This window comes from Sceloporus undulatus, chromosome 1, assembly GCF_019175285.1.
Source record: "Sceloporus undulatus isolate JIND9_A2432 ecotype Alabama chromosome 1, SceUnd_v1.1, whole genome shotgun sequence".
Taxonomy (NCBI): Eukaryota; Metazoa; Chordata; class Lepidosauria; order Squamata; family Phrynosomatidae; genus Sceloporus; species Sceloporus undulatus.
Window position 1 is genome coordinate 3,271,467 of NC_056522.1, and position 13,463 is coordinate 3,284,929.

Sequence of the window (13,463 nt, forward strand, 5' to 3'; positions counted from 1 at the left end):
ACTGGGCCAGCCTTCTCTCTCCCTCAGAGGCCGAAAGATGACAGTTAGGGAGGGAGGAGCCTCTTTCTTCAGGCTAGCCCCTGATGGAACTGCATTTATATTAACATTTTTTGAAAAATCAGCAAATTTTTTCGCGTGTCCTCTACCTTTTTTAAAAAAAATGTCCACCATTTGAAAATTTTGTCCTACATTTGTCCTGGTTTTTTTATTTATTCAATTTTTAAAAAAATTATTTAATTATTTATTTTTTGGCTTCGGCCCCCCAGTTGTCTGAGGGACAGCAACTCGGCCCCCGGCTCAAAAAGGTTGCCTACCCCTGCGCTAGAGAGTAGAGGTAACAGGGAAATTTGTGACAGCTAAGTCCAGTTCTGGGCACCACAATTCAAAAAGGACATTGAAAAACTGGAGTGTGTCCAGAGGAGGGCAACTAAAATGGTGGAGGGTGTGGAAACCATGCCTTATGTGGAGAGACTTGTAGAGCTGGGGATGGTTAGCCTGGAGAAGAGACAGTTAAGACGTAATATGATAGCCTTGTTTAAATATTTGAAGGGATGTCATATTCAGGAGGGAGCAAGCTTGTTTTCTGCTGCTCCAGAGAACAGAACCTGGAGCAATGGATGCAAGCTGCAGGGAAAGAGATCCGAGGTCAATATCAGGAGGACCTTCCTGACAGTAAGAGTTGTTTGACAGTGGAAGATACTCCCTTAGAGAGTGGTGGAGTCTCCTTCTTTGGAAGCCTTTAAGCAGAGGCTGGATGGCCGTCTTTAGAGGATGCTTTGATTGAGAGTTCCTGCATGGCAGAAGGGGATTGGACTGGATGGCCCTTGTGGTCTCTTCCAACTCTATGATTCTATGACTACTGATTGTTTGCCCCTCTTTCCACCACAGGACCCCATGGCCTCCATGAACAGCAACTCCTGCCCCCCAGTAAGTCTCACCAACAAGAGCTTGCTCTGCCCCTAGCAGCCCTGAAGTCTGCTCTCTGCTCCCTGTCCTAAAACCTTAACTTTTCTTTGGACTTTTATCACAAGAGCCTGCTCTTGCACCGCAACCTGTTCTAACTGTCTGCAATTGCATCCTCGGCTTCACTTTTGCTTTTCAGCTCATTTCTTTTCTTTCTAATTTCTCTCTTTTCTAGATACAGCTGCAAACCTTTACTTACTTTACTTAGACTCCATGGGACCTTATGTATTGGAATTGGTTGCAAATATCAAAGTTTATACTGTTTCTTTTCTTTTCAGAAACTCCCTGAGAAGGAGACAGGCTACAGTGAGTATCTACCCCAAACTGCCTACCTTAACCTCACAAACTACTATTAATTCTGTATTTCCATCATTCATTCATTCATTTGTTCCATGCTTTTTGCACTCAAGAAAGCTGAACATTTCCTTCAGTGCAATGAAAGACAGCTATGGCAGTGCTGCGTCTGATATCCGTAGGATATTGAATCAATTCCTTATTTTATTTGAACTTAAAGGAACTATAAAGGAACTGAACTCCTGTCTTCTGAATAGGTTCAGCTGTCTGGCTGAAATATGGAGTGGATTCATAGCTGCTTGGAGCCATCAGTGATACTGACAACCTTTGATACAGTTTGCAGTGTATAATATTAAATAAATAAATTGAAATAGGGGTAGCAGTAGAGATGTAATTCTTCACCAAGTTTCTTCTTAAATGTAGCAATGAGAAATTCAAGCAATTTCCATCCTGCTGGAAGAAAATTTTCAAAGCCCCCAAAGTTTTCGAAGGCCATTCACAATTCAGGAGTTATTCTGTGTAGAATCTGCATGTGGTTGATTTGTGCAGGAAATGCACAAGTATGAAAATGCTGCCTTCTATGCAAATGAACCATGTGCAAATTTTAAGCAGAACAAATCTCAATTGCAGCGTTTCATGTCCAGAAGGAATTAATATTTGTGCACTGAAATATTACTTTCTACACAGGAAATTCTGTTTTCTGTGCAAAACATTCATGCGCAACTTTTCACGGAATAAGACCCAAATTGCAAAGATTTGCATCAGTCCAGGATTCTTCTCTTCAGAGTTGTTCAATGCTTTTTTAAAAAAACATGTTTTGCAACCATTTTTCAAATATCTTCAAGTCTTCTTTCCATCCCTACATAGCAAGGGAAGGAATGAAAGCATTGCCTTCCAAATAAGAATTTCACTGCCATGAGATGCTCCTTTGTAAACACCGGAGTGTACTCTCCCCTTCCTTAACATGGAGAACTTCAATGTGTTTAACCTGAGTTACCTGCCTTAACTTCACAACTGCTTTTAATTCTGTTTCCCTCATTCATCCTTTCCATACAGTTTGCACTGACAAGAGCCTGGCGTCTCCTTCAGTGCAACGAAAGACACTGTTATGGCAGGGGTGGGTCCATGAAATTTTCCTTTAGTCCCCAAATTTCTAGCATCGCAATGACTTAAAACCTCAGCTGAGCATTTTGAAATACAGACATCCCAAGTAAAAGGATGTCACCCCAAGAATGCAAACACCAGCAAACATAAAGAGTTCAGGGGTAACTGCTTTCCCATATCTCCCTTTCTGCAGGGCTAGAAATTTGGGAATAAGTAAAATTTCATTTTCAAAACAGAATTCTTATTTGGAGGGTCATGTCCTCATTTTGCCCATTGCTGTAACTACACCTTGAGTATAATCTGTTAGCAGTGTTTCCAAAACTTTGGTCATCTAGATGTTTTGGACTCAGCTCCCAGAATACCTGTCTATTGACCATGCTGGCAGGGGATTCTGGGAGTTGAAACCGAAGGACTAAAGTTTGGGAACCATAGAGCTAATTGAATATAAAAAGGTGGTGAAAGGATTTTTACTGTTGTTGTTCAGAAAAGACTCTTTAAATCATAGAAACATTGGGGGGAGGTGATGATGATGATGATGATGATGATGATGATGATGATGATGAAGATGATGATGATGATACTTTTATGCTTCTTTTTTACTGATGGCTTAGCCGAGTTTACAGGCCCACCCAAGAAGCCACCCAGATTTGTCCCTCAGGTATGTAACTACCCAGTATTTTTTATTACATGAAAGAGAGCAGGAGTTTATTCCGTGAATATCCCAGAAAACCTGTGTAATTACACGTAATGATTTCACACGACATCATGCAAAATCCGCCATTAAAGTGGTCACAAAGAAGCATCAATGCACATCTTTTTAGTTTCAGGATTTCAGCGACAATGCATTTCCAATATCACTTTATTTACGCAATGGCGTTTGATAATCATTCGCGCAATTACTCGCCATTTCCACTTCATTTGCAGGATGTTTTAAATGCATTTTAATCTCTCTTTAATGTGAAAGCAGCCCCAGTGTGATAAACTCCTCTGTCACATTGTGTGTTCATTCCAAATAGGGAAGGCAGGAGGCTTAATGACAGTACAAGAAGACAGGAAGGTTTCTAGCTGGAAATGACTGTCCCAGGAGAATAACAAACTAGCTTGACAGTGGTTCAGTACCCACAATGACTGGCTTATAAGGAAAGAATATGGCAAGCTGGAAACCTAGATAGGAGCTAGTCCTGTTAGGAAGGAGGATACACAATGGTGTTCTAGGCTGCATCGATGGAAGTATAGTGCCTAGATCAAGGGAAGTAATAATGCCACTCTATCCTGTTCTGGTCAGGCCTCACCTGGAATATTGTGTCCAGTTCTGGGCCCCACAATTCAAGAAGGACATTGAGAAACTGGAGCGTGTCCAAAGGAGGGTGACCAAAATGGTGAAGGGCCTAGAAACCATGCCCTGTGAGGAACGACTGAGGGAGTTGGATATGCTTAGCCTGGAGAAAAGAAGGTTAAGAGGTGATATGATAGCCCTCCTTAAGTAGTTGAAGGGGTGTCACATTGAGGAGGGAGCGAGCTTGTTTTCTGCTGCTCCAGAGAATAGAACATGGAACAATGGATGCAAGCTCCAGGAAAAGAGATTCCACCTCAACATTAGGAGGAACTTCCTGATAGTAAGGGCTGTTAGACAGTAGAACACACTCCCTCAGAGTGTGATGGCGTCTCCTTCCTTTTAGGTCTTTAAACAGTGGCTGGATGCCATCTGTCTCAGGGAAGGCTTTGATTGGGAGTTCCTGCATGGCAGAATGGGGTTGGACTGGATGGCCCTTGGGGTCTCTTCCAATTCTATGATTCTATGAAGCACCCACTTCTTGCATTGTACCGTTTAAAGCAAATGTGGATTGTAGCAATCAAAGGGACATTGAAATGGTTGTGGTGAGGCACCTCATTGTTCCACGAGCTGCCTCTGTTCTCAAGTAAGTTGCTTTGGTGGTACTTCAAAATGAGATATAACATTAAAAGAAGACATCATGGCAGGTCCTTCTCAGCAGTGGCACCCCAGTTTCTGGAATCCCCTCCCTTTGGTGGCCCAGTTGAGACCAGTGCTGACCACCAAGTTAAAAACATGGCTCTTTCCTATGGCCTTTGGGGACTAACTGATTTCTTCCTAAATGATTAACTTTCCCAAAATGTTAACCTTTCTCCCCCACAAACATGCTAATTGTTGAAAGTGCTTTTATTCTGTTTAAATTACATGTATTAAATTGATTTGCCTTGTATAGCTTCTTTTGATCTTATGGTATAGGATGGATATAGATATTTTGGATGATAATGATATTGATCAGGGTCATGATAATAAATACTGTAGTAATTAATTAGAGACAGTGCCTCTAAACTCTATTTAGGAAAGAACATAATTGTTGTTGTTGTTCTTGTTGTGTGCCTTCAAGGAATTTCTGACTTATGGTGACCTTAAGACCACTGTCTTAGAGAGCTAGCGTGGCGCCGGCTGCTGCTGCTGCTTATTATTGTTATTATTATTATTGTTATTGTTATTGTTATTGTTATTATATAGTGGATTAAACATTGGACTATGGCTCTGGAGACCAGGATTTGATTCCCAGCTCATCCATGAAACCCATTGGGTGACCTTTGACAAATCACACTCTCTCAGCCTCCAGGGAAGACAGTGGCAAGCCACCTCTGAATAAATCTTACCAAGAAAAACCCATGATAGTTTCACCATAGCTGCAACGACTTGAAGGCATACAACAACAACGTCACTGCTAATCCTATCATGGGGTTTTATGACTGTGTGTGACTTCCTTATGGTCACCCAGTGGGTTTCCATGGCTGAGTAGAGATTCGAACCCTCATCGTAGTCCCAACACTCAAAACCACTATGCCACACCAGATCAATTTTCTTTAGCTATCTGAAATCAGGAAGCACTTCCCTACATTAACCTGTCCTCCCACCCTTCAGATGTCGCTTCAGCCAAATCCCACGGCCAACCTGGACCGGACAGATGATGCCGTCTACAGTAACGTCATGGACCTGGTGAAGGCCGTTCTGAAGCTGAAGAACGAAGTCAGCAACCATCCACCCGAGCGCTACATCCTGGCTGTTAAGGTCCCACAATGTTTCTTTTGCTTGACAGCCTCCAAGATGCAAAAATGATCCCAGTTCTCCTTTGGTGGGAGGTACAGGTAGACCACAAAAAAATTTGAAATATACAACCGGGAAGAAGGAGAGCCAAATGTCAAGACAAGTCTATATCCTACCAAAGGAAGATCCATCTTCTTCCAAAGGAGTCCATTCCTCTGCTGAGTGGCTCTTGCCATCAGGCAGTTCTTCATAATGTTTAAGGAATAAAGTATTCCCCACATCCTTTCCTTCATAGATTCATAGGAGTTTATCACACGGGACGGATCCCCTGCAGAAAGTTGAATTACAGTGGGGGGAAAACAAACAAAAGCAGGTAGTTTTTCAGACAATGTTTGCATCAATGAGAAATAACGCGACGTTAATCCAAACGCAAATTAGACAAAGCCCTTCCTTTTTACTTTTGTAAACTTCCCAAAAGTAAAAAGGAGCGTGTTTTGTCAATTTTGTGTTTGGATTAATGTTGTGTTTTCTCACAATGAAAAACAACCCACAAAAGCCATGGCCCCAATCTGCCTTGAAGCCAGCCAAAAATGGAGCGGCGAAGATCTGCTCCTGTTTCAGCCAGTGAAAAGGTGGCTTTTCTGGCCCTGCCTCTCGGTGGCTTTAAGCTGCTCCAGTGGCATCTGGCATATAAATGCCGCATTGCCTGAGCACCTTGAAGCTGCCCATGCCCAGACGACTTCAGAGTGGTGTGGGAGCGGACGGCGTCTTTAAAGGGCTGTCTGAGGAGCAACATAGGGAGCTGGGAAGGTTTAGCCTGGAGAAGAGAAGGTTAAGAGGTGATATGATAGCCCTGTTTAAATATCTGAAGGGATGTCATATTGAGGAGGGAGCAAGCTTGTTTTATGCTGCTCCAGAGACAAGGACCCAGAGCAGTGGATGGAAACTACAGTACAGGAATAGAGATTCCACCTCAACATTAGGAAGAATGACAGAGCTGTTTGCCATGCTCCCTTTGAGGGTGTTTCAGTCTCCTTCTTTGCAGGATGGCCATCTGTCAGGAGTGCTTTGATAGTGTCTTCCTGCATGGCCCTCAAAGTCTTTTCAAGCTATGATTCTACAATTATAATTTCTCTAAGCTTGAAATCTAAGACAGCTCCATCTTCTACATCATATGCCTTCAGATACTCCCAGACACCTTAGACCAGTGGTCCCCAATCTTCAGTCCTCCAGGTGTTTTGGACTTCAACTCCCAGAAGACCTGGCCAGCTTGACCAACAGTCAGGAATTTGGGGACTTGATGTCCAAAACATCTGGAGGACCAGAATTTGGGAACTACTTCATACAGTATAGTTTCTGTCCATGAAATTTCCAGAGTGTAGAAAAAGCCTTTGTACCAAGTAAAGGCAAAAATCTTCACATCGTGTTTTGCTTTTTCTCCTTCTCCTTCTCCTTCTCCTTCTCCTTCTCCTTGGCAGGATGTGGGTCTTTCTCTGCGGAAACTTGTGGGGAGCGTGGATGACATCCTTCCGGCTCTGCCTTCATCTTCACGCACCGAGGTGGGTCTCACTTGGGAGGAGGGGCTCTTCCAGGAGCTGACTTGTTTTCAGCTGCTGCAGAGACTAGGACCCGGAGCAATGGATGCAAGCTACAGGAAAAGAGATTCCACCTCGACATTAGGAGGAACTTCCTGAGAGTAAAGGCTGTTTGATAGTGAAACACACTCCTTCTTCAGAGTGTAGTGAAGTCTCCCTCCTTGGAGGTCTTTAAGCAGAGGCTGGATGGCCATCTGTCGGGGATGCTTTGATTGAGAGTTCCTGCATGGCAGAATGGGGTTGGACTGGATGGCCCTTGCGGTCTCTTCCAACTCTATGATTCTATGAATTAATTGCCATTTCTGCTTCATTTGCGGGATGCTTTAAATGCGCTCTAATTTCTCTTTAATGTCAAAATCAGGCCCAATGTGATAAACTCCTTAGTGTGTGCATATGTGCCTTGAAGTTGTCTGTCAACTTATGGCAACTCCATGACTCTCATAGGGTTTTCTTAGGCAAGGAATCCTCAGAGGTGATTTTGCCAGTTTCTTCCTCTGAAACAGACCCTATAGCACCTGGGACTCCTTGATGGTCTCCCATCCAAGTACTAACCAGGGCTGACCCTCCTGAGCTTTAAAAATCAGACAGGCTCTCGTGCCTTTAGGATATAGTCCTAGACCAATACTCAAACCATGCTGGATCTTAGCCAGGTCTATTGAAAGGAAATTTGCCACTGTTGCCTTTTTCTTAGGGTGTGGGAGTGCAACTCTTTGAGCAGGGTCACCCAGGAAATTTCTGAGTGAGGATTTGAACCCAAGTCTCTTAGATTGCCAGTCCAACAGTCAAAGTGAATACTTTAATCAATAAGAAACATCTCTATAGTTTTTTGTGGGTTTTTCAGGCTATGTGGCCATGTTCTGGAAGAGTTTATTCCTGAAGTTTTGCCAGCATCTCTGGCTGGCACCTTCAGAGTATCTGAAGCATCAGGAATAAACTCTTCTAGAACATGGCCACATAGCCTGAAAAAACCCACAAAAAAAACTATGGATGCCAGCCATGAAAGCCTTCGACTTCACAAAGGAACATTTCTCTTTGTTTCTCCCACTGGCAGATTGAGGGTACAGAGAAGCTGCTCAACAAGGACCTTGCAGAGTTGATCAACAAGATGCGCCTGGCCCAGCAGAACGCCATGACCTCTCTGAGCGAAGAGTGCAAGCGCCAGATGCTGACGGCTTCCCACACGCTGGCTGTGGATGCCAAGAACCTCCTGGATGCTGTTGACCAAGCCAAGATACGAGCCAACCTGGTGAAGGTCTCTTTCGAATGACGAGAGAGAGTATTGGCTCCATCCTTCCTCCCGTGCTTTTAAAAAGAAACATCTCCCTCCAGCTTCCATATTGTGTTTCCCCCATCCCACCCTTCCACAAAATGCTCGTGTCTTTGATGTTGTCACGTCTGTCTTCTTAGAGCAAAGGAAGGGAACACCAAAGAGAAGAGGACGTAGCTCAGGTCATGGAAGGGACACAAGCGTTCCTGGGCTTTGGAGGTGCTGCTGTCTACAAGGCACACAACAGTGTGTGTACATAGCAGTCCTAGGATGGGAAGAAACTTCAAATTCGCCCACGGACTCTGAGGCCAACAACCTGTTAGTGACATAGACAGGTGTAAACTGCACTAAATGCACAGAGTGATTTTTGTTTGGACAACGCGCAGTGGCCATATCCTGCTGACAGTGGTGCAAGTGGAGTTGCACATGTGGGACCATACTACCTGAAAGTACACAGAGTAGCATGCGAATGTGCATTGCATCTATGCATCATTTTGCATTGCCGTTGCACATTGGATTTTTAGCCATGCCCATTTGCCATTGATCCACTACATTAAGGTTTATGGATGTGGGTTGTGTAACGTAGCTCCACCGGTGGATGTTTACCCTATGCTAAAAGACAGGAACTCAGACTGAGCCTGAGGCAGTCATCCCATCAAAAGAAGTGGTTTCCTTCCTTGACCCATCCTGCTTCCTTCATCTGTTCTTCCAGCATCAAGACCTGTACTTTATCTCAATGATGAAAGAGATTTATGGGGTGGCTGGCTGGATTGGTTTGTGGACATCTACCACCACCATTACTGCTTTCACGATAGAGCAGAGAATGACTGGGTGAATTGCTCCAAGGTTACTCCATGGATTAATCTATAAGTGCTCAGTAGGTTGCTCCATACTTGCTCCAAGGATTGCTCCATGATTACTCTGGGAATTGCGCCATAATTGCTTTGAAGATTGCTCTATGGATTGCTCCAGAGTTGCTGCAGGAATTGCTCCAGAAACTCTCTGGAGATTGCTCTATGGGTTGCTCCAGGGACTGCTCCATGAATGTTCTGGGGATTGCTTCATGAATGGTCCATAACCTCCAGAAATTGCTCCACAATTGTTCTGGAGATTGCTATATAGATGACTCCAGAATTGCTCCAGGAATTGCTCCAGAGATTGTTCCATGTTTGCTCTTGGGATGCACATAAAGGCCTGGCACTGGGAGAATGTTTGCTAGGCCATTTCTGTGCCACTGGGATCTGGAGACCTTCTCATGGGGACGCTGGCTAGTCAGAAAAGAAACTGTTTGTGTATTCTTTATAAATTATATAGAAGCATTTATTTAATTGCCGTGTCTGAACTGTGTGTGCAGTTCTCACAAATCCTTACTTCTCCCCACCTAGGGTTCCCATATCCTGGTTTTAGCTGGGACAATCCTGGGTTTGGGGCCCTGGGATTGTCCCAGCTTGGTTTTGGCTTTTTGTCCCGGACCACAGGCGTTCATGCGCCTCCGCCGCTCGCCACAGGCCCGCAGCTGCTCCTTCTCTAGGCTTGGCCACAGGAGGAGCTGCAGCCTCTCCACCTGCCCACAAGGGGCAGTGGCCCAGAGGAGGAGGAGCTCCAGCTAGGCCTGGGCTGCACAGGGCTGTGGGGCGTCAGGGAAGGTTGGGGTCTCCCACCGCCATTTGCTGCCCTTTTGGCACGGCGGCTGCGGAGGTGAGAGGCCTTCTAGGCTTCTCTGCTGCTTCAGGGCAGGGGCTTGGGACCGCCACTTGGTGCACTTTTGACGCAACAGTGGTGGTGGAGGAATCCTTTTGGGAGGGTGGTTGGGGCCTCCGCCACTGCTTGCTGTGCTTTTGACGTGGCAGTGGTGGCAGAGAAGGAAAGAAAGAGGCCTTTTACGGCTCTCCCATTGGGGGGAGATTGGAGCCTCTGCGCAGCCACTTGCTGTGCTTTTGGTGCGGCAGTGGTGGTGGCGAAGGAGAGAGAGAGGCCTTTTAGGCCTCTCTCTATTGGGGGGTTGGGGCCTCCACTGCCATTTGCCGCGCTTTTGGTGCGGCAGCATCAGAGGCGAGAGGCCTTCTAGGCCTCTCCACTGCTTCGGGGGGAGGAGGTCTGGACTGGGGGAAGGTTGGGACTATCTGGGCCCTTCTTATATCTCCTCGTCTTCTTTTTCTTTTCCTCTTCTTCTTTCTCCTCATCCTCATTTTCTTCCCCTCTTCCTCCTCTTCTTCTTCCTCTTCCTCCTCCTCCTCCTCTTCTTATTTTTTCTCCTCTTCTACTTTTTCTTCTCCTTTTCTTCTTTTCCTTCCCTTTTTCCTCTTTTTCTTTCTCCTCCTCAACTTCTTCTCCCCCCCTCCTCCTCCTCCTCCTCCTTTTGTTTTTATCTTCTTTTTCCTATTCTTCTTCTTTCTCCTCCTTCTTTTCTTCTTTCTCCTTCTCCTTCTTTTTTCTCTCCCCCCTTCTTCCTCCTCTGCTGTAGTTGTTGTTGTTGGGTGCCTTCAGCTCCTTTCTGACTTATGGTGACCCTGCAGAATTTCCTTGACAAGTTTCTTCGGGGGTGGGGTGCCTTTAGCTTCCCCTGAGAGGCTGAGAGAGTGTGACTTGCTGCCCAAAGTCACCCAGTGGGTTTCCATTGCCAAGCTGGGATTTGAACCCTGGTCTCTCATTGTCCTAGGCCACTACACCATGCTGGACCCTCCACTGCACTTCAAGGTTCAATACTCAGTTATTATTTGTTGTTGTGTACCTTGAAGTTGTTTCCACCTTATGGAGAGGCCCTAAAGCAAACCTGTCCTGGGGTTTGCTTGGCACGATTTGTTCAGGCGAGGTTTGCCAGGGCTTTCTGCTGAGAAGGCTGAGAGAGTGTGACTTGCTTGAGGTCACCCAATAGGCAGGAAAGCGAACCCTGGTCTCCAGAGTCCTAGTCCAACACACAAAGCTACATCCCAAACTTCTATCCAGGAAGAATGTCAAAATGTCCTCCATTTTGAGCATGCCTAAGAAGCATGCGTTTATATTAATAATGCCTTTTGAGTTTATTAATTTTTTGTTTTTTAGTTGTTAATGTCCTCCATTTACAAAATATATCCTACATTTGGGGGAGGGGCAAATTTTGTCCTACATTTTTTTACATTTGTCCCGGTTTGGAGGGAGACAGTTATGTCATGTGATGTTCAGGACTATCAGATTTATCATCGCTTCAGTTTTCATGGACTAGAATCACTGATCTCAAATCTGTTAGTCCGAAATGTGCCCTTGAACATCTGAACGCTGTGATTTCTAGTACAAATGGCACAATATGAACTGCTGATCAGGAAAATCAGTACCCCGACCACCTCCTCCTGCGAACGCATAGATCATGGGATTTGTACCACATGGTTGTGGAAACTTTACAACTAAATTCTATTTTGAAATACAGGCTTTGAAATTAAATATACCTCACAACTTCAGCTCAAAATTGTTGTTGGTGAAACTGATGTTCCACTGAAAATACCCAGGGTTTGAAGGATTAGAAGCCATTTGGATCCCACTGTCTTGAATGTGGGTCTCCTGTTCCTTACACACTTTTGAAATCTGTTTTCCTTCCTTCCTTCCTTCCTTCCTTCCTTCCTTCCTTCCTTTCCTCCCCTCCTCTCCTCTCCTCTCCCCTTCCCTTCTCTTTTCCCTTCCCAAACTTCAATGTATCTTTCTTCCTTCCTGACTTGCATCTTTCTATCGCTCTTTCCTTTCCTTTTCTCCTTCCCAAACTTGCATTCTCTTCCTTCCTCCCTTCCTGACTTGTATCTTCCTTTCTATCACTCTTTCTTTTCTTTTCTTTTCTCCTTCCCAAACTTCCATGTATGTCCCTCCCTCCTTTCTCCCTCGCCCCCTTCCTTCCTTCCTTCCTTCCTTCCTTCCTTCCTTCCTTCTTTTCTATTATCTTTCTCTTCTTCCTTTTGCTTCCTTTCTCGAGCCCAAGAACTTGGCAAGGGGCTTGCATTTGGGGGGACAGGACAGGAGAGGGGTGTAGTTACAGCAGAGGAAAAATACAGAGCAGGCACTGTCTCGCAAAGGCAAATTCTGCCTCCACCCAAAGTGACATTTTTCTTCTGCCCCCAAGTTTCTGCCTTTGCGGAGTGAGCCATGGAAATGGTTCACACTTAGAACTCTTGCATTTACTGAGCTCAGATTCCCTGGGTCACTTTCCCTGCTTTCTTGAGACTCCTGTGTGGTTTCTGAATTCCTCAACTGAAGTCTTAAGTAACTGCTGTGCTAGATGTTGAGGGACTGAAGGGAAATGTCACTTGAGGAGGGGCAGCATTCATATTTGGGGGGACATTGCCTTCATTGGCCCCCCACCTGCACAGGATAAGATCAGTACTGCTGGTCTATGTTTCTTTGTTATATTATCTTTGTACGTTCAAGAAATCCTTCTGTTTGTTACGTGGGTTGTTTTTCCTTTTCTTCTTTCTTTCTGGAAATGGAATGGTCTTGTGGCGTTTGCCACTTCTCTTGACAATGCTCTTATTTTGCCTGAGATTAAAAAGAGGTACCAACTTCCCTTGTTGCCCCCTTTTCTTTCTTTCTTCATCACAACTGATTTCATACATCACTAACATACAGGATCCACAGATAGGTCTCCACTACTGCATCCCCTGGAACTTACTGGCTGCATCCATACTGGAGAAATAACCTGGTTTGGCACCGCTATAACTTACCTGGCTCAAGGCTATGGAATTCTGGGAGTTGGAGTTTGCTGTGGGCCCAGAGCACAGCTGGAATCCTGTTGGGGACTTACATCTTCATAAGTGAACTTATTATATCAGCAGGAATTAGAACTGGGCAGTTTCATAACATCTGTATGCAGTAAAGGGCTGCTCTTGTGTTACTGCACCGGAGAGCCAACAAAGTGACTGATGTGCACCATAACAGTTTTAACAGTGTCCTGTTACATAACAGAGACCATGACCAGAGGATGCCAGCCAGCATGTGCAAAGACTCATGGCAAATAGAACCGCTTGCCAACCTTTTTACAGGCACTGCCTCCCTGTGATGAGAGGTAATGCCCATAGCAAGAGCAAGAGCAAGTACATTTCTATACCGCATATCAGTGCACTTAAGCACTCCCTAAGCGGTTGACAACATGTGAGCTAATATCAGTGGGGCAGTCCACCTGCTCTGCAGTTTAATCCAAACTTTAAAAGCATTATCTGCCTTGATTCCCATT

The 13,463-nt window shown here is 44.9% G+C and overlaps 2 protein-coding genes across 10 annotated transcripts in view; one reads left to right on the forward strand and one right to left on the reverse strand.

The window, feature by feature from the left end:
• The window catches only part of PTK2B (protein tyrosine kinase 2 beta), a 121,057-nt gene extending 110,529 nt beyond the window's left edge, over positions 1-10,528 (forward strand). For 4 of the 9 annotated variants that reach the window (XM_042448658.1, XM_042448648.1, XM_042448633.1 and 1 more), the window contains 6 exons: positions 889-927; positions 1,242-1,269; positions 2,964-3,019; positions 5,288-5,434; positions 6,889-6,969; positions 8,057-10,527. In XM_042448658.1, coding sequence (XP_042304592.1) covers positions 889-927; positions 1,242-1,269; positions 2,964-3,019; positions 5,288-5,434; positions 6,889-6,969; positions 8,057-8,272 — 567 coding nt within the window. In that variant the 3' untranslated portion in view covers positions 8,273-10,527. Of the gene's footprint in view, positions 1-888; positions 928-1,241; positions 1,270-2,963; positions 3,020-5,287; positions 5,435-6,888; positions 6,970-8,056 lie in introns of all 9 variants that reach the window. The other 5 variants (XM_042448599.1, XM_042448606.1, XM_042448667.1 and 2 more) reach the window with 5 other exon arrangements.
• The window catches only part of LOC121919807 (protein FAM71C-like), a 1,121,343-nt gene that overhangs the window by 645,622 nt on the left and 462,258 nt on the right, over positions 1-13,463 (reverse strand). The gene's annotated exons all lie outside the window — the stretch shown is intronic.